This window comes from Gymnodraco acuticeps, unplaced genomic scaffold, assembly GCF_902827175.1.
Source record: "Gymnodraco acuticeps unplaced genomic scaffold, fGymAcu1.1, whole genome shotgun sequence".
Classification (NCBI taxonomy): Eukaryota; Metazoa; Chordata; class Actinopteri; order Perciformes; family Bathydraconidae; genus Gymnodraco; species Gymnodraco acuticeps.
In genome coordinates, this window is record NW_022990214.1 from 2,760,171 (window position 1) to 2,788,161 (window position 27,991).

At 39.8% G+C, this 27,991-nt stretch overlaps 2 protein-coding genes across 7 annotated transcripts; one reads left to right on the forward strand and one right to left on the reverse strand.

Moving 5' to 3' along the window:
• The first annotated feature begins 1,332 nt into the window (after positions 1-1,332).
• LOC117547738 lies at positions 1,333-11,820 on the forward strand. 4 transcript variants are annotated; one of them, XM_034218543.1, is made up of 5 exons: positions 1,333-1,710; positions 1,832-1,905; positions 3,026-3,174; positions 6,483-8,619; positions 10,277-11,820. In XM_034218543.1, the coding sequence occupies exons 3-5, from the start codon at positions 3,056-3,058 to the stop codon at positions 11,162-11,164; spliced, it is 3,144 nt and encodes a 1,047-aa protein (XP_034074434.1). In that variant the 5' UTR covers positions 1,333-1,710; positions 1,832-1,905; positions 3,026-3,055; the 3' UTR covers positions 11,165-11,820. The 4 variants fall into 4 exon arrangements, with proteins under 4 accessions (XP_034074434.1, XP_034074436.1, XP_034074435.1 ...); XM_034218545.1 differs by lacking the exon at positions 3,026-3,174; XM_034218544.1 differs by lacking the exon at positions 1,832-1,905.
• Positions 11,821-17,630: 5,810 nt separating this feature from the next.
• renbp (renin binding protein) lies at positions 17,631-26,719 on the reverse strand. 3 transcript variants are annotated; one of them, XM_034218515.1, is made up of 13 exons: positions 26,513-26,719; positions 24,849-24,954; positions 24,670-24,745; positions 24,321-24,396; positions 22,962-23,143; positions 21,747-21,974; positions 20,289-20,370; positions 19,999-20,174; positions 19,460-19,552; positions 19,204-19,335; positions 18,695-18,782; positions 18,226-18,339; positions 17,631-17,991 (listed from the first exon to the last, which is right to left on the reverse strand). In XM_034218515.1, the coding sequence occupies exons 1-12, from the start codon at positions 26,601-26,603 to the stop codon at positions 18,266-18,268; spliced, it is 1,404 nt and encodes a 467-aa protein (XP_034074406.1). In that variant the 5' UTR covers positions 26,604-26,719; the 3' UTR covers positions 17,631-17,991; positions 18,226-18,265. The 3 variants fall into 3 exon arrangements, with proteins under 3 accessions (XP_034074406.1, XP_034074405.1, XP_034074407.1); XM_034218514.1 differs by having other exon boundaries at positions 17,631-18,339; XM_034218516.1 differs by lacking the exon at positions 19,460-19,552 and having other exon boundaries at positions 17,631-18,339.
• Positions 26,720-27,991: the final 1,272 nt, after the last annotated feature.

Genomic DNA, 27,991 nt, shown 5'->3' on the forward strand with positions numbered 1-27,991 from the left:
CAATTCTCGCACTGAACAAAACAAAGTGAGTGAGGGACTGCAATATAAGAGGGAAAGAAAGAGAAACTTTAAAACTGTTCAATTGTTATGATGTAAAACTGATATTGTTCTATAATCGTCTGAAACTGTTAAGTCATGATGTGAAACGGTTAACAAAGAAAAAGGGAAACTCAAGCTGCTGCTACACTTTATTTTATTTATCTAAAATTAAGCACTTTTGAGATGCACATATTTTCAAAAGCTATTTTATTTATTTTCTCTATTTTATTTTTAAATGCAGCCCGAGAGGAACATTACACATATCCACAGTACTTACTGTATATCTTTAGTTCAATGTTAATTGACAATAAGTATTGTTGTTTTTGAATTGTACTTTCTTTATTTGATTGGCAGTCAGTTGTTGATTACATGCAGACGTTGATAAAGACATTTTCTCTAACTGGACCTCGTTGCATTTTTGTTGAATACCCCTGCTAGGCTTAAACGCCTTCCTTCCTTCCTGCGGGTTTGCATTACAACCTTTATATATACAGTCTATGATTTCAACACAGGAAAATGGAGAACTGGAAGATGAGTGGAAAAGCGTCACATAAATCTTAGTGCCCACAGCTCCGTGGGAATTATTATGTGCAATTCATTTCTTAAGGTTATACAATTTAAGTCATGTTTAATGATCTTGAACGTCACTAAAACATAGCTATTAAGAAAGCTATTTCATAAATGGCTAGATCTTGATAGCAATTATTGTTATAGTTTTGTGTTAAAATATTCAGGAGTTAAATCATTTGAAATGCACAGTCCTGAATGTGGGTTTGTGATGAATGTGGGGATCTACAGGACACACATTTTCAGAGTAAAGGCTTTCACATTATTATAATTATATTTTTATTGAAATGTAGATTTTACACCACAACGGAACAGAAAAGCAGGACCAACCATCATACATTGAATTCCTTGACTAACAAGAGAAAGATTCATTCATTTAAATACATATTTAACCAGAAATGGGCCGGTTCTAACTTCTAAGGGGTTATTCAGTTAAGCCCGATGAGAGGGGATACAGCTGTGCACATGTCATCATTAACAGACGTCGTTTAAGAGTGACGTTTGATTGAACGAGGACGTCCCAATTAATACCTGAGGACTCCTCTGTCCTCGCGTCTCCTCCTCGTGTCTCCGGAGACGGAGCTAAGACGCAAGGAAGGGACGCGAGTGAGGGAAAGGAGGAGGTGAAATATTCAATTGAGACGAGCCTAACTAATTCAATAAACCGGAAGTTGTGGTTGCGACTCGCCATTAAAGCAAAGAAGAAGAAGAAGAAGAAGAAGAAGAAACCGGAAGTTTGATGTAACGGATGCGGAAACGGAAGACCAGCTGATAAGCTGGAGGAGAAACGTCGAGTTATAAATACTAATACAACGGTGTTTTGTAGGCTATAAATGACCACTGCGTGGGTTTAAGCAGCCTCTTCGTATACTTTATGGACGGAAGTAACGACGGATATAAGTAACTTGCTTTGACGTTAGTTTCCTGTAACCCTTTTTGGTTTCCATGTAAACATACCTAACGTGACCGATAGCATACTGTTCTGTCGCGAGAGTCTAGCTGCTTCAGCACGCTGAACTGCTGCCTGGGAGAAACGGGCTGTGATGTCTCACCTCCTTCATGAGTCATGAATCCCGTCATTAAAGAAATTGATCCGGTTCACAGGTACGTTATAAAAGTTAAATCCATCTGATGTCATACCGTAACAATATCATTTACTGCAAGGAAAGATAAAAAACAAACAGTGATGAACCGTGCGCAACCACCACTGCCCTTTTATTGTTAGGTTCCCTGTGATCTGCGAGGGGATTCATGGTTGATGCTGATCCTAAAGGGAGGAGTTTACAATGTCACACAAGTGTGAGTCTTTTGTCTTTGCTAAGTCGCGACGGTAATTTAGTGAACCTGTATGGCTAGCATTGAAAGGTGTCGAAAACTGATTGACGTTCGCGGAAGACGTTCTTCCTGCCTGTTTTATGTTATATGCAAATGGATTGATTGATGCTTTTACTGAACTATTGAATATTAAAGTTTGTCCGGACATTTGCCCAAGCTGGCTCTAAAATAAGCTTTATAAATCACTGGGATACAGCATAAATTAATATTTGAAAATACTATTATTATTATTATTATTATTATTATGAATTAAGGTGTTTAATTGCATATGGAATTCAGGGACATTCTTTCAAATTAGACTTAGTCCAAAGTGGTAACACTTAGAAAAATAATCTGACATTTGGATTTAATGCTTGTCTTGATTTGCTGAAGTCTGTTTTACAATTCAATAGAAAACGGATTATAAAATACATTGCCTATCAATAGTCATCATAGAGTGGCGAAGTCCCTCCCTTTCCGGGGGACCTCCATGGGACCTTATTTCGAAAAAAGAAGGTATTGAAGTCAATGGAGAGAGAAAGATTATCTTTCGATCCCGTTTGAATTGTGCCACGAATTACACATATGATGTTTGCAGTGGCGTTTGTATATGTACAAAAGTGGTGGGGCACAAACAACTTAGATGTCTATAAGCTTCTGCAGTGAGGTTCATGGCTGGTGAGGCTCTGACTCTTCAGGTTTACAAATATTATATTTTGACCTAAATCAAAATATAATATTATTTTCAAAAGCTTTTTTTGTCTGATGCTTCAATTAATTTTAAACAGACAGTTCAACAAAAGGATACCCACAAAATGTAATTTGATCATTTAAATATTGAATTGTTCTCTCTTAGTAAGATCCCATTTTCAATACAATTGCAGTCTTACCTTGACTTGAAGATGAAGTCCATTTGCCTATCCTTCTGGACAAAAATCTCTATTACTTTTTTGTAAAAGTCCTCCTTATGTAGTTTCAAAAGTCTATCAAAAATCTAATCTAATCAATAGATTTATGATTCGAAAATTATAAAAGTAGGGTAGACATGTGGATATTATCCGACTGAACAAAACGTGCATTTATCTAACAGGTTTGTTTCCCACAGATCTTATTTGGAGCTATTTTCTAAAATCCTATGGAGAAATATCATTGCTTTTTTGTGGAGGGAAGCCATGCACAGTTTATTTCCGGGTTTGAGGACGCCTCACTGCAGCTCTCTCGTCTCCTCTTCACACACCACACTTCGCGGCACAGGTACTTACAGCCAATCAGCTCTGAATGATGTGAGATGACGTATGGTGGGGATGGCAGCACTATGCCCCTATGGTCATTATTTTTTTGCCACACACATTAAATGGGACGATACTCTGAGCATGCGCAGTGTAGTTTTTACAGTCACCATTGACTTAGATGCTCACACTTTTTTGGCTGGTGAGCTACTTTTGAAATGACCAGCTCACCGAGGTCTACCAACCAAAAATAAAATCCCAAATTGCAAGGGTTGCTGAATAACACGTTTTATTTATACATGGGATAATAGGGCTGCAACAAACGACTAATTTGATAATCGATTAATCTATCGATTAATGAAACGATTAATCGACTATTCGGACTATTACTGTATGCCTTGCACAATTTCTCAAACGCTCTTATTTAGCCATCAACTTTTAGATTTAGCTTGAGGTTGTTTTAGGCATGTGGAAACTAACAATGAAGACAATAAAAATGAATACTTGATTACAAAATACATATATTATTAAATTAACTTACAAATTGTTTACAAAATTAACTTTGCTTTTTATTTAAATTAAATAATATTTCACATCAAAAGAAACAACAATGTTTTAACAAATCATATTAAATAATCTGATGACAGAACTGTAAACAGAATAGCTGAAACTTTAACAAAATAAAGAGTAACTCAGTTTCCTCTAATCATTAACCCATGTTTGTATCATTGAGTTAACTCCGTGTGGTGCTGCTAGCATACATAACACCTGACGTGGAAACGTTACTCGTGGATGGGGCTACAGAGCTACTAGAAAGACAGTGGAACCCGGTGCATTCCTCCGTCTGAATGTGGAGCACTTTGCTAAATGTTTAGACACATTGCTCGTGTTACCGCCCTTACATGCTAAACACTCTTGGCAACGAGCATTGTCCACATCGAGACGGGTAACATTTAACCACACCTTGGAGCGCTTCTCTCCGCCATCTCCTCCGTGTGTTGCTGCATGGAGCAGCTCCGTGTGTGTAAACTGCCCCGCCCCCTCGCACACTGACGGGAGAGAGATCTAGTCTGGATCGGAAAGATCGAAAATACACCGACCATATACGCATTTGTTTGTCTTTTTGCATGTTAGAAACGAGTTGGCGACACTAAGACTGCGAGATAATGTTTGTGTAGCAATAATACATGACCTTTCTCTTTCTCAACTCGATACTCGGAGGGAAGTCGCTGTCATATGCCTTGTGAACACTCCGATAATGCCTCTCCACGTTACTTTTCTTTGGCAGAGCGACGCTTGCTTTACAAATAAGGCAAATAACCTTTGAATGTGACATCACAAACAAATATTCTTCCTCCCATTCTGGGTGGAAGTGGTTTGTCTTTAGCTTCTTGCTCGGTCCCGCACACATTTTGTTGTTTGTCTCTTGTTTGTCTCTTTAACTTAATTTGAGTTGTCCCGGCACTTGACTGATTTTGTATCGCTTTGCATTCTGGGTTAACAGACTGGAAAGCGATAGGTCGCTTTTTCTGTCAATCAAGTAAACTCCTGAATTAAGTGGCAGGGAGACCAAGGGAGGAGGGATCAAAACCTGTTTTGTCTATTTTAACGGAGCTGGATTTTTTTTTTATGAATGACTCGTGATCTACCAGCATTGCCCCCGCGGTCGACGTAATGGGCACCTCTGACTTATGGCGCGTTTCCACTGCAGTGGGTAGCTCACTTTAAGCGTGCCGAGCCGTGCGGGGCCCGTTTTTGGTTGCGTTTCCATTTGGCCTAGTTTTGGCCCGGGGCTACTTTTTCACCTTTTTTCTGGCCCGACTAATGGCGCGTTTCCACTGCAGGCCTCGCTCGGCCTCGCTCGGTTTGGTTAGGCCTTATTAGGCCCGGCTCACTTTAATGCTGCGCTTCCATTACAGTTTAGGAACTGGGGCAGTTACTATAGTAACGCAGTGTAGGCGGAGCCGTGACGTCATCTTCAATGAGAGCCCCAGAAAAACAACATAGCCGTTAGCTCTTAGCACTCAGAGCTCACAGCTCTTCATATCTGTTCAGAAACTTGACAAAAGTTAAACAAGTACAAACCACAGACTGCCTGTGTCATGGCGAATACAGTCGCTGGTTTATTTATGTCTGTATAGGCCGTTGTTGTGAGTGTGGACGGTCGGAGCATATATAACGTTAGCTTAGCCAAGCTCCATTTAGAAAACAAGCATTTTAAAAGGTTCTTCGCCTGCCGTCTGTCTGCAGACTTGTCAAAGCATTAATTCATGGTTTTTACTAACCGGTATCAGTATGTTGTTACTTCGGCATCATTTTTAAACGTGTATTACAATTAATTCACGGTCAAATATGTTCATCTTGTTGTAGTTGTAGCCCCCTTGCCAGCGATTCTCTCTCTAGTTTAGCATACTCAGCCCGACTCAGCCTGGTTGTTCCTGGCCCTAGAACCACGATTTAGTCGGGCCAGAAAAAAGGTGAAAAAGTAGCCCCGGGCCAAAACTAGGCCAAGTGGAAACGCAACCAAAAACGGGCCCCGCACGGCTCGGCACGCTTAAAGCGAGCTACCCACTGCAGTGGAAACGCGCCATTAGGCTAGCTTAGCAGGTTATATGTTTCACCCTGCTAACAGCCTTTATACTAAGCTAGGTTAACCCTGTCCGGAGCTTAGCTCTGTAACTAACACACACACAAGCTAGACATTTGACACTGCAGACATCTTGACTTGCCGCTGAATAGAGTGCCACAGTGACGCATCCTAAAACCCGGAAGTAAGCTGCGCATGGGTTCCCTCGACAAAAAAGCAATGCAATTTCTCCATAGAATTTTGGAAAATAGCTTGAAATAAGGTCTGTGGTTGACACACATTTAAGAGACGGACCACGCTTTGTTCAGTCGGATAATCTCCACATGTCTACCCTACTTTTATAATTTTTGAATCATAAATCGAATCGATAGATTTATGATCGATAGGTTTATGATTAGAAAATTAAAAAACCTCTATGGAGTTAAGTCTATTCATTTAATGCTTTACCTCTGTGTTACGTACCATGACAAGTTGAAATGTCTCCTGTGAAGGAGGCTTGTGGATATCAATCTTCTCGTTTCAATCAAAGAAAGAAATACAAATTTTTAAAGCAACTATTTCTTGAAGTACTCTGAAATGCAACATTGTTTGGATCTAAACCTGTGTTGTTTTGCAAATTGTATACAAAATGGTGCTGCGTTGGACAAAAGCTTTCATCAATGGAATTTGTCAAATCTAAATGTGTTTTTTAACTTTGAATCTTAACTGTTTTTCATTGACATGTTTCTGTGCCTTTTTTCTCTCAGCAACACCACCATTTCCTACGAGGCAGTACCTGCTGTGGGAGCCGATGGAACCAACATCATGAAACTGATTCCTGTACAAACGGTCAACAGACAGTTTTTCCAATCTCCAACAAGCCAACCTGAAACAGATCCTACACCACAGAGAGCTGAAGCCATGAACATTTCATCAGAACCTGTCCAGATGTTTAAAACAAATGTGGAACCTACTAACTCAGTGAACAAGTATTTATCCCAGCAACAGAATACAAGGTTAAGGACCATAGCTCCAAGTGCAACACCTGCAGCTAACATTGGGATGTCCGGAAGAGTTCCGAGTCATCTCCCAGTCACAGTGAAATCTCTAGAACTCCCTAGAGGACAGTGCCCACAGACTCCCTCTAACACACAAGTCCAAACAGTCCCAGCACCTGAACTACCTAAGAAACAGATTTTGACTTTGTCTGCCAACTCCTCTCCGAGTACAGGCTTGTTCAACGGGTTAACTTTAAGCTGTTTCAATCAAGAGTTTGATCAAAAGATGGATTCTGCATTTAACACGCTCCAGTTTATTTGCAAGGTGGCAGGTAAACATTCATTAAGACCTCGATTAAAAGATTCACCACATTTAACATTAATTCCAAAGGGTTCACAAAAGCCCAACAGCCCCATGAAGTGGGTAGTTGGTGAAGAGGATGGCTCAATAGTTCCAACTCCTGATCCAATTAATTCTGTAACTTCAGAGGTCCTTCGAATTGTTGCAGAGAGAGAAAATGCTAAAAAGCTCTGTGACGGCATTACCAAACCCAGTCATACTCTTGAGCCTGTTCCTTCTCTTGTTGCATCAGAGATTATTCGAGTTGCTGCAGAGAGAGAAAATGCTGAAAAACTCTGCCAAGTCATGACCAAACCGGGTCCAACTCTCGAGCCTGTGCCATATTTTGTTTCTTCAGAGATTCTTCGAGTTGCTGCAGAAAAAGAAAAGGCAAGCAAGCAATGTGATGTCATTTCAAAACCACTTTCTGGGTCGAGTCCAGGCACAAGCGTACACAGACAGAATCACAACTTGGTCATCAAAAACAGAGAGGATGCACCACAGCAAAAGAAGGTAGATATATTTAACATTCCTCGTATGGCAGTGCCTACAAGAAACAGTGGGGAAGTAGGGAGAAATCCGAGTCAGATTCCAGTCACAGTGACATTTCCAGCACTGGGAACAACCGCGAGAAACGGTGAGAAGTTAGGGAAAACCCCCAGTCAGCACCCAATCACAGTGAAATCTACAGCACTACCCAGAGGACATGGCCTTCGGAGTCCCCCTGATACAGAAGTCGGACCAGTCCTAGTATCTGTAGTACCACCGGCTATCAAGAAACATGTTCCTACTTCATCAGCCAACTCCCGTCCAAGTTCAGGCTTACCCAATGTTGTCAATTTGTCCCCTACCACAAGTGTCAACCAAGGAGTTAATTCACAAAGTGATTCTACACTTGAAATACGCAAGTTTATTTGCAACAATTCCCCAAAAAAATCATCTGGACCTCCATCAAAAGTTTCAAAACCACACTTAAGATTGATTCAAAGGGTTTCAAAAAGGCCCAACAGCCCCATGAAGTGGGTTGTTGATGATGATGATGATGATGATGATGGCGGCGGCCCAACAGCTCCAACTCTTGATCCCATTGATTCTTCCGTTGCTTCAGAGATTTTCCGAGTTGTTGCGGAGAGAGAAAACCTTGGAAAGCACTGCGACGTCATCCCAAAACCAGAATCTGGGTCAAGTCAGGGCAAAAATGTTCAAGGACCGGAAACCGTAATCGTTTGTGATGGTAAAGTGTTTTTAGTGCCAAAACATTGCAGCTTGCAATTTGAAACTGGGAAAAGTAACTGGCCCTTGGCAGAAAGCAAAGCATATGAATTCAACAAAACTATCGGACCTTCTTGCCAACAATCAGTGAAGGCATCTGCTCTTCAGAAAAGGGGGGGCCTCCAAATAATCCCTCAAGATGAGTCATGCGAAGTGATTGACCTGTGTGATGATGGCGCTCACAAGGACTCGTCTCAACCATCAGTTCATTTGCCAGGAGTCACTCATCCATTCACCTCCGACAGCAGCAGTGGAATATGCTGTCAAATAGAAAAGGATACCGACAAAATTGAGGTGAGGACAATTCTATTGCTACATTACATTTTATACCCCATAGTGTTACAACAGGATTCCATCACATTTGACTGCACAGTTACAATGGAGCAGGCTTATGCATATGAAAAGCCAGTCGGCCAAAAACCTGTAGTTTTCAATGCCTCATCTCCTCCAAGATATTTACCTCTGTACACGCTATATTTTTCAATAAGGTAAACAAATACGGTGCCCCACATTCATTTATGTTGATGAACAAGGGAACATTTCCTATTAATACGACATGTTCTATTCCTGAGGACTTGCAGTTCAGGGTTCACCTTTTTAACTTAGAGAATGTGCTCAATCTACAAACAGAAAGACTCAAAGCACAAATGGAGAAGTTGCGATTTTTAGCTAATTCAAAACAACTTCAAACTAACCATCAAGACCATAAGCTCATTAGGAATATGTTATAAATAATAAAGGTAATAAGAAGTGTCATTTTATAATAGACCTTTATAGAAGCAGACTTCTTTTCGCTGATTATGAGAAAGAACGCAGGATTAAGACTTGCGCTTCACTTTGAATACCCTAAGGTTGCTACTTGATCAATAGGCTGAATACAGACTGAACTGTTTAAAGTCTATGATTCCTCTGATCAATGTTTATTGAGTACCTGCAACCAAAAAGTGACATGTGTTTTTTTCATGGCTAACTGCAGGGACATTTTGTTTACCAGAAACGTAATGTGAGAATACCTTCAGGTGTTACACGTGGAAACCTGCGATTGGCTGACAACTACTTAAAAACATACCAATGCCTAACATGTTGTCATGTGTGTTCATTGTATTACATTCAATTGCAGTACAGTAAAGAAATGACAAACAAGGTTTGAGTTCATTTAGAAAAAGTGTAACAATTAAAAGACCAAGAAATATTATAGGCAGAGATATCACAAATAACACATTTGCATTTAAGGGGCTTTACAATAGAACCGACAAGAAACAACTCCACTAAGTAATCTCAAAACCACAAATGCATGTTTTTTACATTTCTGTTTGTGTACAGATTGAGCAGTCTGATACAAAAGGTGAATCAGTTAGTTTGAGAAGTCTTGGTAGTTGTATTTAATGTTTTAGACAGAACCAGGCTAACGGTTTCCCCCTGCTCCCAGTCTGTATGCCAGCCTAATAACGTCCTGACTCCAGCTGTGTAACTTCAGCTGCATCCACGTCATACGCCTTTTGCTTTTTGCTCACGGTGGGCCTTACGGTAAAAGTTATGTTTTGTTACCATGGTCACGTCCACTGGTTCTGATGCTAAATACAGCTGTCATCTGATTGGTCCAGACTAATATCTCAACAAATATTGGATGGATTATTATGCAGATGTTTTGTGAAGAATAACTTGTTGATCCGCCGACTCATTTGATTAGGTTTGGAACCAAAAGGTCCTCAAACACTGTGACATTCCCATCAACCTCATCTGTACCTTGTGTTTGGTGCTAAGTAAGAAATATCTCATTACAAAAAGATGCTGATCCTTTAACATTATTGCTAAACATCCGCATTTTTTATTTTGAGCATGCTGACAAAGCGTCTATGCCCAAGAACCGCTGTTGTAGAGACGCTAATATAACTTGTATTCTTCTTTTATGTATTGTTTGAATTGAAAGAGTTTATTTTTCTTCTCACAGTGCTCTGTGAGTCCTGCTACAAGTTGGACATCTACGCTGGCAGCGGAATCCTGTAAAATGGCCGATCCTCTGCTGAGACACATGTTTGGAATAACAGCCGATGTGAAAATTAGCCTGCCGAGAATTGACAAAGACTCGTCTGCAAAACTTCTACTGAGTGAGTCCATAAAGTCGGTGGAGGATAATCAGGAACAAGCGAGCGGGTTGCAACAGGAAGATGTTTCTTTACAGGACCTTTACAGTCTACAAGACAGTAACAGCTGCAATGGCACCGTCAATGTCCCAACAGGGAAAGTACTGAAAACTGAACCAGAGGATTCTGACAGTCCAACTCCTCTCTATGCGTTTTACTATTCAGGTAGCACTCTGGACAAGGGAACATCATGTCATATTAAAAGTGAGCCAGAATGTGGATATGTGGAACCCATAGATGAAGATTTCCTCAGCACAGATGAAAGCAACATCCCCAACTCACGGGACATCGCTGGCCGGCCACAGACTCCGACTTGTGTGGATCCGAACACAAACACGGGGAGAATGGGAAGAAAAAGGAAGCGCACGATGTGTCCTTGTTGCGTCCCTGCGGGGGGGCACGGTGCAAGGTCCCAAGAAGAGCCCAAGAAGTGGGCATGGGAGACGGCGCAGACGAGTAGAAAAGGGGGAAGAACCAAATTTGCTAAAAAAGTTGGGAAAACATCTGGAAAGATCAACTGTCAAAAAGTGAAGGAGTGTAAGGCTGCTGAGGGTCTAGTGAGTGACAGTGAGACCACTGTCACTGAAGTAGTCAAACTACACGAACAGATCCAAAGACTCAAAGAGCTACTGCACGAGAAAGAGGACGCTTTAAAACTGATGACAAGCAGCGTGGGCGGGGATCCAACAATTTGAACTCTAATATTCTAGGAAACGTTTTTTATTATTAGAATAGAATATGTTGTTCTCCCATTTATGTTTGTTGGAGTTAGCAACTGTAAAAGCACATCTAATGTGAGAAATTGATAAATGAATAAGAAATGCTTTAGTAAACACTGTCAGTATGGACTTTATAGTTGGTAACTAAAAAGCTATTTGCTTACTCATTAAGTAAAAAAAAAAATGCTTAAATGTAATATTTCCTAAATGGACTAATACATTATTAATATGTTATAAGGGAACTTGTACAAATAAATGACCTTGTTGAAGTGACTCATGTGAACACTTAATCCATGAATGTTTGGATGGAGTTACAGTTTGACTTGTGTTTTTAGCAGCATTTGGGGTGAGGTTATCCTGGTCAGCAGGATTCAGGTGTTGCAGCAGCACGAGGACCAAAGTAATCACTGAAAGAGAAGGGACATTTATTGGAAATATATAAGATTAAAGGAAATAGAAACTATATAAGACTAATTTAATTTGGAGTAACAAGGCAAGCATTGTATCTATCAATCTACTGTTAACATTTCAAGTGGTGGAAAAGTACTCCTTTAATTGTGTAAAAGTAGAAATACTATGTTCTTGAAATATACTCAATGTATACTTTGTGTAATAAAAGTACTCAGAATGGCTCTTTTTTCTTTTCTTTTTTTAAAACAATATTTCAGAATATTTGTTTATAAGCAGTAGCAAAAACATGTCCAATTATTTGGAAGTTGTAGTGTGTAAATGTTGAGCCATTTGTAGAAAACAAATGTAGAGTAAAAGTACAATTGTCTCAAAAGTGTAATGGAATATAAGAATATGTAGCATTAAATGAGTAAATGCACTTTGTTACATTCCAACAATGGTTATCGAAATACAATGAATTGTTCTTCAACTCAAAGTGAAAACAAAATCAAATGCTCCTTCGCAGCCTTTTGCAATATTATGAGATTACTTGAGAATACTCTTTCCAAACCAGAAGTAAGACTTAAAGCTGTAAAGACCTCCAGAATAAAAAATATATAATTGAAGTACTATAGCTTCAGTACTTCAATTATTTCATAATGACATACCCAGTAATGGATTGTGTAACTGGTTCCAAAGAAAATATGAAAATGTTATATATATATCTTTCTGTTTTGGTGGTCACACCACACCGTGCACATGCATGCGTGAGTCATGGTGAGATATCTGGATTAAGAGGTTGCTTTTTCTTTGCACAGCATGAAAGAAAGGCCAAATGAATGGGCTGTAATTTTAGTTTTTTTAAGCAGAGGTTGAGTTCAATCATTTGTACGACCCTCGGAGGATGTTGTAAAAATTAAAAGGAAAAAGGTTCCCCACCCCTGCTGTAAATAATAATAAAAACCCTTGATTTATAACTTAACATCTCTGTCTCCTATTGATCTGAGTATATTATAAAGAACAGTTAATTGAAGCATTATAGCACAGGCCTTTGTCAGATGGTATATTACGCTGTTTTTTTTCTGCTTCGAATAGTTCTCTCTTTTCACCATACCTGTGTTTGCATCACTGTAACCAATGAGCACCTGCATGTGTGTGAGAATGGCCCTGACTCCATTTCAGCCCAGATTTACAAACTCCTGGCAGGACAAGCTAGAGCTCAATTCTCACACTGAATTAAAACAAAGTGAGTGAGGGACTGCAATATAAGAGGGAAAGAAAGAGAAACTTTAAAACTGTTCAATTGTTATGATGTAAAGACTGATATTGTTCTATAATCGGCTGAAACTGTTAAGTCATGATGTGAAACGGTTAACAAAGAAAAAGGGAAACTCAAGCTGCTGCTGCACTTTATTTTATTTATCTAAAATTAAGCACTTTTGAGATGCACACATTTTCAAAAGCTATTTTATTTATTTTCTCTATTTTATTTTTAAATGCAGCCCGAGAGGAACATTACACATATCCACAGTATTTACTGTATATCTGTATAGTGCAATAAATATTGTTGTTTTTGAATTGTACTTTCTTTATTTGATTGGCAGTCAGTTGTTGATTACATGCAGACGTTGATAAAGCTACAGGTACTTCAATATCACACTAATTCATGAAGCAACTTAGACATGTTGATGTTCCGGACCTTTGCAAGGGGACATTTTCTCTAACTGGACCTCGTTGAATTTGAGTTGAATACCCCTGGTGTAGAGTCAAAATAATAACAAATTAAAGGTAAAAGAGCGAGTTGGTGAACGTTGGAGTCAGTCTATCTCTTCAATGTGACATTTTCCCATAAATACAAATATATCATAATCATACTAATCATATCCAGTTTTTTTAAATAAGAAACCCACTGAATAGTACAAAAAGAAAGAAGCTGGTACACATAGTGGAGCATAAAGAGACAAGGATGTGTAAATAGAGAAGGTGGGAAAAGTACTAATATCTTGTACTATAGGAAAAGTAGAAGTGTAGGAATACTCTCTTACAATTCAAATGCATTCAAAAATGTTACTCAAGTAAAAGTAGAAAAGTATTCTCATCAAAATATAGTGAAAGTAGTGACAGTAAAAGTAGTTGTTGTGCAGATTGGTCCATTTCAGAATAATATATATGATATGTTTTACAGTATAATGATTGATCATGAAAGTGTTCTCAGAGCTGGTAAAGGTGCAGCTAGTTTGAATGACTTTGTATACTGCAGGGTAGCTGGTGGATTTACTCCAGGAGGAACTAAAGTCTGATTTAACACTTGATTAGATTTCACATCATTCATCCACATCTGTGAAGTATAAAGTAAAGTAAAGTAGTGGGGTATAAGTAAAAATTACAGAAAATGGAAATACTCAAGTAAAGTATCTCAAAATCGTAGTTAAAGGTATAAGTAAGAATGGAGAAAGCAGCTCGAGTGCGCTAGAATTCGAAAGTACACAAACGAAACAAATCTGCCACTTCCTTACAGAGCCCCTACTCCAACACACACAAACGCGCACATGACCAATGAGGGCACGAGATACATTTGTGCCCAGATGGAAGGCTGACAGGCAGGTAGGCCATCCAGTTACTTTAGCCGGGCCGGCTCAGATGATTGGTCGTGCTTTTTACAGCGCTACGGCTTCCAGAGATGAAATGTTTGTATATATTTATTGTCAAAGCACTTAAGATATTCATTGCTATCAGGATGTTAAGAGCATTCCATGGAATATAACAACAAGTGTTTCTGAAGTGAATTACCTACCCCACCTTTAAGTACAGTACTTGAGTACATGTACTTAGTTGGAAAGCATTCCAAGAAAGAGAGGAAGAAGCTGCAGATAAAAATCAGAGCACTAAATAACGCCTTAGCAGCAGAAAAAAGGAAAAAGAGAGATATAAAAAAAGTGTTAATGAGGTCAGGGTCTCCAGCAACAAAAGCTAGATATCTGAGGCCAAGAAGCAGTCCAAATGCAAGGAAACCCTGTTCCATGACGCATTGATTGAAGATCTACAAAGTCATATTGAACAAGCTGGTAATAGTCAGGAAGAAAGACTAATCATCAAACCTGATGACAGGGAGGATTGTCAACAAATACAGGTTGCAGAAATATGCCCAAAGTACCTTTGGTTTTACCCAAAGGCGATGGAAAACAGTAGGAGGTAATCCATACTCTTTCGCAAGGAAGAAATGTGTCCGCATGGAAGAAGAATATAAAAACAAAATAAGAGCCTTTTACACTAGAGATGATGTGAGCCGTATAACAACAGGAACAAAGCAGACTTTAACACATGCCAAGGTCAAGATGCAAAAAAGATTGCTCATGGACACCTTGCACAACCTGCACAAAAAGTACTTGGCAGAGAACTCCAGGAAATCAGTTTCCTATTCTCTGTTTTGCAGACTTAGGCCCTACTGGGTTGTGCACCCATCACTTTCAGATAGGGAAACATGCTTGTGCAAACTGCATGAGAACTTAAGCTTTGCAGCCTGAAGTTGCTCATCACCCCTGAACTAGAGACATTGATGGCACAGATCTGTTGTGACAAAACTAGAAAGAAGTGTATGTACAATGACTGTGTGGACTGCAAAGAGAAAGACTTCCCATTTCTCGGGGTATATGAGGCTTGCGCCAGGGTGGCATGTATGCAGTGGGTCACAGAGGACACGAAAGGACAAGACAAGAACAATATTCAAACAACATTCAAGAAGACCGTAAAGAAAATGGTCGAGATGACACTCAATGACCTCATCAACCTCTTCACTACCATGCTTGTGAAATGTAAACGCCATACATTCAACATCCGACAACAGTACAAATATTGCAGAGAACTGAAGAGGAATATGTCAGAGAACGAATGTATCATACATGTTGACTTCTCTTAGAATTATACATGTAAATATGCATCAGAGATCCAGGCAGTGCACGTTGGTGCATCTCATGAGCAAGCGACACTACACACTGGACTTTTATCTGTAGGATCAAATGCTGAGCCTTTGTGCTTCAGTACCATCTCATCATCACGACTGAAGGGTCCCCCAGCCATATGGGAACATCTAAGCCCTATGTTGTCCTACATTAGGGATGTCTTCCCAGCTGTCACAGTGGTCCATTTTCTCAGCGACGGACCTTGTACACAGTACCGCCAGAAGGGGAACTTTGACCTCTTTACCTCCCTACTCCACAAAAAAGGATTCCAAGCTGGGACATGGAATTTCTTTGAGGCCAGCCATGGCAAAGGGGCACCGGATGGTGTGGGAGGGGTTTTGAAAAGGAGTGCAGACCGTTTGGTGAGCCATGGCTGTGACATTAACAATGCAATGGGTCTGTTTGAAGCCTTGGTAAACACAGGCACCACTATTAAACTGTTCTATGTACCTGAAGAGTCCATTGACATGGCAATAAAGAACATGCCAGAAAGCATCCCCCAAGTCCCCTCAACAATGAGAGTACACCAGATTCTCACAACCTCTCCTGGACAGATGTTGTACCGGGATGTGAGCTGTATGTGCACTGTAGACAAGATTTACCATTGCACATGCTATAACACAAAGGCATTCAGCTTCAACAAACCAACGACCACACCAGCAATAGAAGAGATAACATGGGGTCCAGATGTTATACAAAAGTGGTGTGTAATAAAATATGACAGTGACTTCTATCCCAGGATAGATTGATGAGGTTCAAGTGCAAGTGACATGCATGCACAGCACAGCGCTGGAGTAACAGGTTCTTTTGGCCTGCAAGAGAAGACATGATCTGGTACCTATTTGAGGATGTCATTTGTTTCATTCAACCGCCTCAGCCTGTGACCAGCTGTCATCATGAGATAAAAAAGAAGTTTGGGCCAAATTGGCAAAATAGAAGATGAAATGTTTTTTCCTCGTACTTGTCATTAGCTCCAATTGAAATAATGACATGCATGCAGTGTGTTTTGGTTTTGTTCGCTTTCAAAAACAAAATGAAATTGTATTGAACTGTTAAATGACTTAATTGAAAAACATTTTTTAAGCTGACAATTAATCAATTATTAAATGAAATGAATTGCAGATTACCAACGTTATGTTGTAATAAATGTGTTTATTAAAACAATGCTTCGAGCAGTTATCAATACATTTCTATAAAATCTTATGTGTGTCCTTAAATGATTATTACCACATCAGTCTAATATTGAATCATGATAATCATTTTAAAAAGGAAAACTTACCAAAACAAGATTTAAAAAATACAAACATACATTTTATGAATCAATTCAATCTATTAAGTCAACCCTGTGTGACAGGACTGACCCTGTGTGACAGGGTCAGTCCTGTCACGACAGGGTCAGTCTGTCACACAGGAAATTATAATACAGAAATTGACTATTTATTTATTTTTTAAGTGAAATAACCTCTACAATTGTGAGCTTGGAGGTGGGGGGTCATATCCACATCAGCTGTTTAGAAAAGTAATTGGTGTAAAAGTATTTTCTTTACAACAATATGACTACCTGGTGATTATTCTTTCCTGACCGTCCACTACAGTTAACTGATAGGTTGCTAAGAATTCTTAAAAGGATTAAAAAAACATTTCAGATACAATCAGGGACATGTGATCAATGGGAACATTTTATTTGTATTAAAAAAATATATTAGGAAACCATTCTACCGTACTCACATGTGTCTGTGACAGGGCCTGACATCTTAAGGGTTTGATTCAATAATAAAACCATGCTGAGATGGGACAATATGTGTTCCTAACAGTTTAACATGTTCTCCATATGACCGGTTATTGAAATTGAAAGAAATAATTTTTCTTCAGTATATTTAGAAATATACGTTTCTGGTAGAATGACTCTCCCATCTCTGGTAAATAAACAGCAGTTAGTTCAATTTAGCCTTAGCAACTTTACAAATTGATTAAAAAATAACTCGTGCTGTTTTTACTATGGTAGATTAAAATGTCATTTATCTAGGATTCCAGGCTTGATCAAATGTTCTTTGATCTAAATTATCTGGTTACAAATGAATCCAACGACATCATTTAGGTATTTCACATTTATTTTATAAGATTGCAATATTTCAATACAAAATGAGATACATGTATTAGCCTGTCTACAGATAAAAAAGCCATCCATTTGCTTCTAGCTTGGTTGTTAAACTAGATGTAATAACTGGAATGGATGTATATACAAGTTCCATAAAAAGGTTTAAACATTTAGTATGCTGCATTTGTAAGACACATTTTGACATATAAACACATTTTTGATGATCATGTTTGGTATATGATGAGGGAGGACAGGTTTCTCTTTCTCAATGTGCAGACTGTGTGAATGTGGAGTGTAAACCCTGCCAATCATCAAAGGCTACCTGGACCATTGTTGGTAGGATCTCTTCTCAGTCCCTGCAGGGGAGAGTCATGTCGGTGCAAAGTCAGATCAAAAACATCTCACAGAAAGTATCTCACATTAATGCCAAATCAAATAATATAAAGAACACTATTGTTTTATAAAGTAATATTTCTTATACCTTTAATATAAACACTATGAGCTGCTCTGTGCCAGCATGTTTTCAATGAGATCAACAACTAACTTTACAGCAAAGCATATTTAAAAATGAGTGCAATTTGCTTCATAACCTGATTGTTTGTTTTTTTGTGAACAATCGTGTCAAAATGCTCAGTCCTTGTTTGCCAGCATATCATCCAGAATACGCTCACACATGTACAGGCAGCGAGGCACATGGAAGAACCCTGGAGAGGAGAGGAGAAACATGATCTTACTTAACTGACAAAGCAGGAAACGTTCACTGGAAATGAGTTTGTGATGATGTGCGTGGTAAGACTGTATGCATCACGGAAGTGCATTAACATGTGGTTTGAAAAATAGACGAATAAAGACAGACTTTTTTGTCAACTCAAAGAATGAGGTTGACAATATGATACACACTATCAAGGACGGAGACTTAATTAGAAAATAGCTGACAGAATAACATCTGGAGCTCAGACTCCACATATGCAGTATTCCTAAAAACGTTAAAGTCTGAAAATGACTCCTAACGCTTTCAGGGGTATTTACTTCTGTTTGAAACATAAATGATGTTCTTACCTTTAAAGGGGCCTCCTTTAAAATCCAGTGCCACTTTCCCTTCTTGTGTCAAATAGCCGAACCACTCGCCTTTCTGAGCATCAGGAAACTGTCCAGAATCAGGCACACATATAGTTTATCAGCAGATCATACAAATACATCGGTTTTATTTAAAACACTGCAAATCTGTCTTGAGTCCTCCATATAAAGTACATACAGTATGATCTTTGGATGTCAAGTTATTTATTTACATTACTGGCATGCCTTTTCTGTAAATGTTAATCTTCAAATTACACAACTGACACGGCCCAACTGCTACTGTGTACTGTGCGTATCACAGAAAAGGCGCATACGTTGAGTATTGAACCACAAACAAAGCAGAATGAAGTCTTAGGGTCTGTTACAGAATCCCATTTCTTTAGCTGACATTCATTATTATTGTAGCCCTATAATAAGTTAATATACCATGATACAACCCAAAAGTACTCTGACCTCTGGTGTGTAATACTTTGGCTGCAGTGTGAACTCACATGCTTGAAGGTGTATTCAAAGACTTCAGAGAACCTGTGCAGGAGTGCGGGCTCCCTGGTGTGACTGTAGGCCATCAGGAAGGCGATGAGGGCCTCACAGTGGGGCCACCACAGCTTCATATTCCATTCCAACTGAAAACCAACACAGCGGCATCAGACAGCCTGCTCTCATACATTTGATTCAACTCAAGAAATCAACCAGATGCTAACAATAAGTACTATTACAAGCAAAACACTACAATATTCACTCCCCAACCTCCATAGTCCTGTATTTGTCTTTTCGATGGGGGGCAGGGATCTTTAGGTTTACACTATATGCCACATAATACTGGCATGCATCATCGGAAACCTGGGAACATAAAGATTCATTTAGGATGACGATCGGCATTGCAATATGTTCTGGACATACATTGGTAAAAATATGATTTAATAATTTCAATAAAATGTGCATAAGGGCTCAGAACATTATGGTAGAAGTGTAAGATACCAATGCTAAATAAGAAAGGTCACAAACACCTTCAAAATGACACAACTAAGTTACATGGAACACATGTTTGTGCAGTTCTGACACTGGTTAGGGACCCCAGTATGTAGACATTTTTTTTAGTACTTGTACTGCATTATATATGCAGAATACTACATGTGATTCACATACTGCAGTAGGCATGTTTTTAGACGTGACTGAGGTGATGGATATCTATAAAAGCTATTTTCATTCAAACATCTTGAGGTGGCAAATCAGAGTTTAATAGACTGGTGGAAAACGTCTTCAGGTATAGATGAGTGATTATTCACCTGTGTGGGGCAGTGACCGTCAACATCCAGGAAGTAGAAGAGGCCGCCATGCTCTTTATCCCAGCCGTTCTGATAGGGGAGCTCCATGAACTTGTCGATGGCCGTCCTCTGGAGAGCCTCGTCCTTCTGCTGGGCGCTGACCTGGAGCAGGAACCAGCCGGCCTCCAGGGCGTGGCCTGAGCCAGGGTGTGGGGGAGAGAAACAGAAAATGTTGAGGTCAGGAAAAGATCTCAACCCAAGCTCCCCTCGCCTTCACTGGCAGAGCTGGAAGTATACAGCCTGTGGTTCACCTGGGTTCTGCAGCCGGCCCTGGCACCCCGGCAGCTCTGCTCCATCCACAGACACATTCTCTAAAATAGCTGTGCCGCCTCTCTGTTAGTTACAGGAGTAGGACAAATATAGTTGTTTAAATAATAATAACTTGCAGTCCTGTAAAATAGAGTCAAAGTGAAGTAAGTAGTGAGAATGAGAATAACAACAAGCTCTACAATATGACGTTACTCGGCAGTATGTTTTGACTTACATGGATGTTTGCTTATCACCGTTTTGTTGATTTTAAAGATAAAATGTTTGTTACTTTGCCAAAAATACAGTTTTTTAGCTGCATTTCGAGTTTATCTTTAGCAGAGCTAAACAGAGCTGTGCTTGAAGTAGCATATTAGGCATCTATGATCTGAGAAGAGCTAATAATTGTACAAAACATAATGAGTATACAGATGAACAGTGGAGAATTGGCCTAGCTACAGCAGTGTACTTTTTGTCAGTGTTATATATATATGTTATTGCTATGACTATGTCAAACTAGTATTTTAAACTGAGCGATGGTAATGTCAAATCAATGGGGTTTTGGGAACAAGTTCACTTGAAAAAGTGAAAGGAAAGTAGGCTGGGTATTTCTTTGGGGCTGTGAACTTTGTTTAAAATTCCCATATGTCCAGAGACTGCAGGCAGAGCAAAGGAAACCACTGTGAGTACGCACATGGACTTTACACTTGTATATATCTTAAATGTTTGACATGACATGTTCAAGTTTAAAATGAACACATTGTTTTGTTTATTTGTTATGATAGATCCATATTGATTTGTTCGTATGTTATGAGAAAAGGGGAGCAATTTATATCTGTAGATTCATAAATAATGAAAGTAATTGACAACCTTATTGAGATTATGTTTCAGTTGATAAACCTGACCTGTAATATATTGAGAATGTTCTTTTGTTTATAAAAATATCATCCACAGTACTTCCATGTGTTATGGTCCACCATCCAGCAGCTAGACTGCAATCAAATGTTAAACAGCATTTTGCGCCCAGTATTTGAATGTGCACACCACCCTAGTCTATCATTTTTTCCAGAAGTGTAAACTTGTTCATGATTGATCATTACAATCATTGGATCTGCTAGCCTCCAGAGTCAAAGCACTTCTGTGCCAATATGTAGTTCAGCATCTGGTGAACTTTGACATCAAATGTGTTGGCGTGGAAAGTTGTTAGCAGTTAGCTCACCAGCTAAGGTAGTTTCCCAACAGCCCTGTGGTAGTCACTACTTGACTAAGTCTAGCAGCACTTTTCTGTGCTACTCTCTTGTCTAACTTTGCCCTAAATGCTTTAAATCCAAGTGCTTGAGACAAGAGTCACACACTATTCATTGTGTTGGTATATGCTGATTTGGATGCTACACCACAAACTAACTCACTATATCTGAGGACATTTGAGCCACAGAGCATCAGTCATGCTGCATGTTCCACACCTGGATGTGTTGCAGAATCTGCTGCACACACCAGCTGGCCAGCTCTGTGTACTTCTGAACGACCTCTGCCCCCCCGCCTTCAGTGAGCTGCTGCACCAGACACAACAGCATCATGGGAACTGCCATACTGTTGGTGGGGACGTCTCCAGGAAGCTGGGGCCGGCCCAGGCCTGCCGGGTCCTCCCGCACCCAGCTGATCAGCTGCTCCATCATCTGCTCAGCCTCCAGCTAGAAACACAACACAGAGACCGTCAGCGATGGTGCAATCATGTTGTTGGAAAGGTGCGGGAGAAAAGGATAAGCATGTTCAGGCAGGGTGACAGGGTACACAAAGTGAACTGTGTACGCAGGGTACAGAATGATAGCTAGTAATGCAACACATCAGCTGCTGACTCTCTTATGAGGCACTTCAAGTATGGATTTAAACTAATCTGGTGGCGACTCAGTAATGCAACATTTATCTATAGAAATCCAATAGAGTGGTGCAGGAATGAGTCCTAAAACCCAGAAATGACTTTTACCACTTCTGGTTCCCTCTTCATGAAGTTAACGATTTTGAACATGATTGTTGTCAGAAACCTGAAAAAGGTCTAAGGTTAAAACAAGCTGAAGAGGTTTTCATGTTTTGTGCTATGAAATAAAATACACTAGTGATCAGCCCATTGGTGAATGTCTGAAGCTTCTATGCGTTCTAAAAACAGTTGTTGCTAACAAGTAACTAACAGGACTACTAAACGTACAGTATTTCTTTTATAGCATTACCAAGCTTTTTACTTCTGGCAATTTGCAATCTAACAGTGGTGTGGAGATGATCCTGCTGAACAAAGCACATACGTGTCATAAACGTGTGTTGGCCACAGAGCTCATTTCTGCAATATAATGATATCCAATGGAAACATCTGATTTTTAGTGGGAGCCCCAATATGCTGACCTCCGGGTCGCCGTGCAGAAATACATCATCCCTGCACCGCTCTATAGTTACAACATCTATCTTCAGCCTATCAATGCAGGGACTTAAGTGATGCTTTTACTTTGTCCTGTCACCACCACGATGTGGAACATTTGGTTCAGCCATTGATGTTCCCAAGAGGACAATTTGAATGATTTCCAGACTTCCATCAAGCCCTACCATCAGTTAAAGAAGTTTCTATCCACATTCTATCCAATGAAGCAATTTCAATCTATATATCATTTAGTTTAATATTTATTTTGTACCTGCATGTCCTTGTCCCCAGTAACCCTGCTCAGTTCGTCCATGGCCAAAATGTAAAAGCACTCGCTGAAAATAGTCCTCTGAATCTTCACTGCTTTTCCGTCTCTAGTTAAGGAGAAGGCACACTTCCACTGGCCACTGCCGGCGCCGGGGACACGAGTGAACTTCCTCAGGAATGCTCCTCCTTAGAGACAAACAGAATATAGCTTATGATCCAACACATCATTATGAGCAATACGTATAGCCTTTATAAAAAGGTGTAGTTCCAAGCCACCTGCCTTAAGATATAGGGGGCAGTATTTCAATTCCTAAACTCATGTAATGTATGTCCAAAAGTTGGCATCTCAACATTCTCATCATTCAATTCTGGCATATCTCACACATTTGACCTTTAACATGTTGTAATCTAGACATAGGCTTAACAGGTGAATGTTTGCCAACGGGTGATTGGACAGGACATTTTAGAAAATGCTGCACATCTAGTTGAACAAGAAATTAAACAATCAACAGTTGGGATTTTTAGGTGCTAAATAGTGGAAATGTCCTAAATATATTGCTGCTGAATTTCATATTTTGATCTTAATGAACCCATACTTCATTGTGTGCATTTCCTACTTATAACAATGTACTGTTAAACTCTTTGAAAGCTTCATAGTGTCACAAATACACAGTGCTCCTGTTTCCAAGTTCCCATAAAGATGGCACCCTGCAGATCCATCCAACAGTGACGTCACGTTGGCACTGCTCTTCTTATGATTAGCAGAAAGCACACAGAAAACACCATCCCGACTGTCACTAATCACTTCGGTCAACAAAAGAACGCCACGCACAGATATACCCGTGAACAGATGTGTGGAACATGGAGGTCCCATTTAACTGAAGCTAATGTCTTAATGTGTCCTACATAAAACATACTGGGGTCTGTAACTCAGGTTGAACTGCGAACACATCATTTCTTCCATAGTCTTCTTTGAACAGTGTTTTTTTTGCATTCTCCAAGGACCACACACACACACACACACACACACACACACACACACACACACACACACACACACACACACACACACACACACAGCACACACACACACACAACACCACACACACACAGCACACACACACACACACACACACACACACACACACACACACACACACACACACACACACACACACACACATCACACACACACACACACTACACACACACACACACACACATCACACACACACACACACACACACACACACACCACACACACACACACACACACACACACACACAACACACCACACACACACACACACACACACACACACACACACCACACACACACACACACACACACACACACACACACCTGCTTTTGCTGCTTCGAGGATTTCAGGCCTATGGAAGCGATCCATTGTTCTGTACAGACGGCAATACATCCACACCTGTGAAAAAAGACAAAAGATTCATACAACATTATCTAATGGGTTTCTACTAACTGTTATTTTCATTGTCTGCCAATTATTTCCTCGAGTAATCCATTAGTATTTAGTCTGAACAATTTCAGAAAATAAAAAAATAGTAGCAGGAAAACTCCATATTCCAGAGGCAACGGCATTTTCTGACCGTGTCACAGGAACTAAAACTTTAAAGATTATTCAAATAGTTGAGGATCAATCGACCAATCTTTGGACTTCTTGTTTATGACACAATCTTACCTGTCTCCCCTGTAGCCAGACGTACTTCAGCTCATCATAAACCTCCCCATCCCTCCCCAAACAGGTGAAGAAGCCTCTGAAACACAACACACAGGTTAAAGGTCATCACAAGGACACACTGCATGCAAACAGACGTACACTGTTTTCATTTGAACAGCATTTCAGTGGAGATCCAATACCCATGCAAAGGGTCGTGAGAGTGTTGGAGCCAGAAGTCCACTGTGGTGTCCAGTTCTTTACGAATCCGCTCTCGAAACTCCTCCAGCTTCACTGCAGACATGGCTCCTTTAAGAGAACCAAGAAGACGTTTGTGATGAAGGAATGATGTTCTTCTGCCTTACTAAACAATACTTAACAAAACATTCAGGCTTTGAAGTCTTCTGGGTAAAGTGGAAAACTATTTAGAAAAGTAATTTGGAGATTTCCTTATTTCCAAGCAGGAACATCAGCTTCTGACTTTTTTTAGATGTTCTACAAGACTCCCAGGGGCTAACAGTATTTGTGAGCAACATCCTCCTCATCACCTCAGCTGATTGTCTAAATTAACTTGGCTATTGGAGTTAAGAAGTTTGTAGGACCACCACAATTCCACCATAATAACCCCTCCATTGATTCAGAGGAACTGGTACTGCATTGGATTTCTGCCTGTTTGCTGTGATAAATGGAAGTGGAAGGAATGTGTTGGTGGGTGTCAAAGTGTTTCTCCCCCGCCCCCCGCAGGCTGAAACCAGTACAGCCTTTTGTGCTAAAGTCGCAATAACAGCTACAAGAATGGTTAGGTTAGACTCGGTTGTCAGGAAGCGCAATCTCACAAAAGCTTTTGCAAAAATCTAACATCCTGGCACAGGTATCGATAAGTATGTTTGTTTTTGTTGTTGTTTTGGTGTTTTAAAGAGTTGCATGGGATTCACCAGTCACACTTTAACACAAACAGTAAGGTGCTATTTGTTTCAGGTCCATTCACTGGGGACTGATGCAACACTCTTTGCTTTTCTTTCAGTTTACTCTTCGTCTTGACCAACCACATTATTATACAATAAATGTACATATTTCCCAAACCGGTTAAGGATGATTGAACATGTAAGATTGTTCACAGTATGTATTTGTAAGGAACAAGTCAGATGTTGCAACAAAACCAACCCTGGGACAGTTGCAAATGACATCAGGGATTGTTGCAACATGTGTCAGACAAATACAATCATGCATTTAATAATGACCTAATCCAAAAGTAGTGCAAAGTCATCAGGTTACATGACTCTTATTTTGTGATACTCAGATTAGGTTACTGAAGACAGGTAACTAGTCATTGTAACGGATTACATTTACCCCCCCCCCCCCAAGTCAAAAGCACGCCAGAATATGAAAACAAAAAAATTAGGCATACTTAATGATGATGATCAAAGAGCATTTTAATGAATGAATACAGCTTCTAATTCACTTTGTCCCTGTTCATTATCTGTCATATCAAACACCGCGCAGCCCTGCTTTAAGAGATAGTGTGTTTTATTTACATTGTTGAGTAGTTCCCCGAAATGGAAGTCATATTAGCAGATCAACAGAACTATAAACAGACGATATGTTCCATTAATGCTCGAGGCGAAACGCACCGATCAGTTCAAGCGCGTCTTCTTGTTATGTCTAACATCTTTCGCCACCAAAGGTCAAATGCAAGCTAGACATTATTTATATTATAAAATCCGATCAAAATTCAATGTTTTTTGGCCTCGTCAAAAGCGATAAAAACAATGCATTTGCTGTCAGTCCACATGATGTTTCTCATGCAGGTTATCGGTCGGGTTCAGCGACAGAGAAGAGGCAAAGTGTGCCGGGAAAGAGTTCTTACCTTCGAGTAGTGAAGTACTGCTGTGGAGCATACAGTATAAAGTGTGTGTGTGTGTTTGTGTGTGTGAGAGTGTGTGCTCTCTGACGGTCATATGACCATCCCAGGAAGAGGAAGCGGATCTGCTGAATCTGCTGAATCTACATTAACCCTTTAACTGCCAGACCATGGTTGCGTTCCGATAATCCAAAAATTAGCTCCTAAATTCTAACCCTATCTCCTATTCCTTGACCTCTGAGTGAAACGTCACGGGGTTAAGGGATAGTGGATAGGAGAATTCAAAAGGACTTAGGAGAAGAGACTGCGGTACTTTAGAGAATCCGAATGCACTTTCACTATCCGACGTGTTTATGATGCGCCAGCGGACGTCATGAATGTGCGTCTGCTGCTGTGGGGAAACTATGGAAACTACAGTTTTCTATACAGTGGACTACAACATGGATTTTTAATAAGAACGAGGGACTACTGGGTTGCATTCCAATAGTCCATTTAGCTTAGGAACCTTCCTAACGGAGTGAAATGACCCGGAAGTACGTCACTGGCAGCCATGATAAGTGCCGTTGCAATTCTCCAAATGAAAGGAAAGGAGGTTTCAAACTTCCTTTATAACCTCCTTTAGCTTAGGAACCACTGGACCTCCCTAACCGAAAGGAGAGGAGAAAATGCTGCCCCACAATGCATTCCCAGATAGCAATTACCTTTGGGCCGGATCCGCACGAAAGCCTTTAGATCCGTTTGTAGCTCACACACGTTTTTTGACTGTGGGCCAGATCCGCACCACATAGAGCTTTCAGCCTAAACATTCCATTTGCAAGCAGTGCAGTATTTTTGCTGGTTTACAGATTTGACCCAGAGCCGTAATACGTATTTGAGCCGCAAGCGCCAGAAATCATTGGAATGGAACAAATCAAAAATAATATGGGGGTGTAACGTCTTCATATATTTCTTTGATTATTGAATTGAAACATTAAAATAAAATAAAATATAACATTGAAAACTAAAAACTTAACACAAAAATAGTCTCATACAGTAATGTGGCATTGTACGATTGAATTAAATATTAAACGATAGATTAATATTTGTTCATTACGCTAATGCCCACTATCCATAATCCAAGTAGCCTACTCTGAGTTTTCACAGCCAACGTTCGCAGGCGGCAAATTCACTCAAGAATGATCAACTCAAGTAAGTATAGCCAACATTTTTGTTCTAATTTTGTATTTGTGGTTGGTATATATATGTATTATATGTGTATGTATGCGTCGATTGATACGCAAGTGACTCAAAATGCTGAAGTTTTTTGTCAAAACTCTGTTAGTTGATCATAGACAGTTGCTAACGTTAGCGTTAGCCAGTGGATAGGATAGCCGAGCAAGTTACAGCCTTGAAGAGTTAATATTAATTTAACGGTGGAACAGTATGTCAAGTAAAAAGCAGGATTAACGTATAACTTTAGTATGTAACTTTTATTCGAATAGTGAC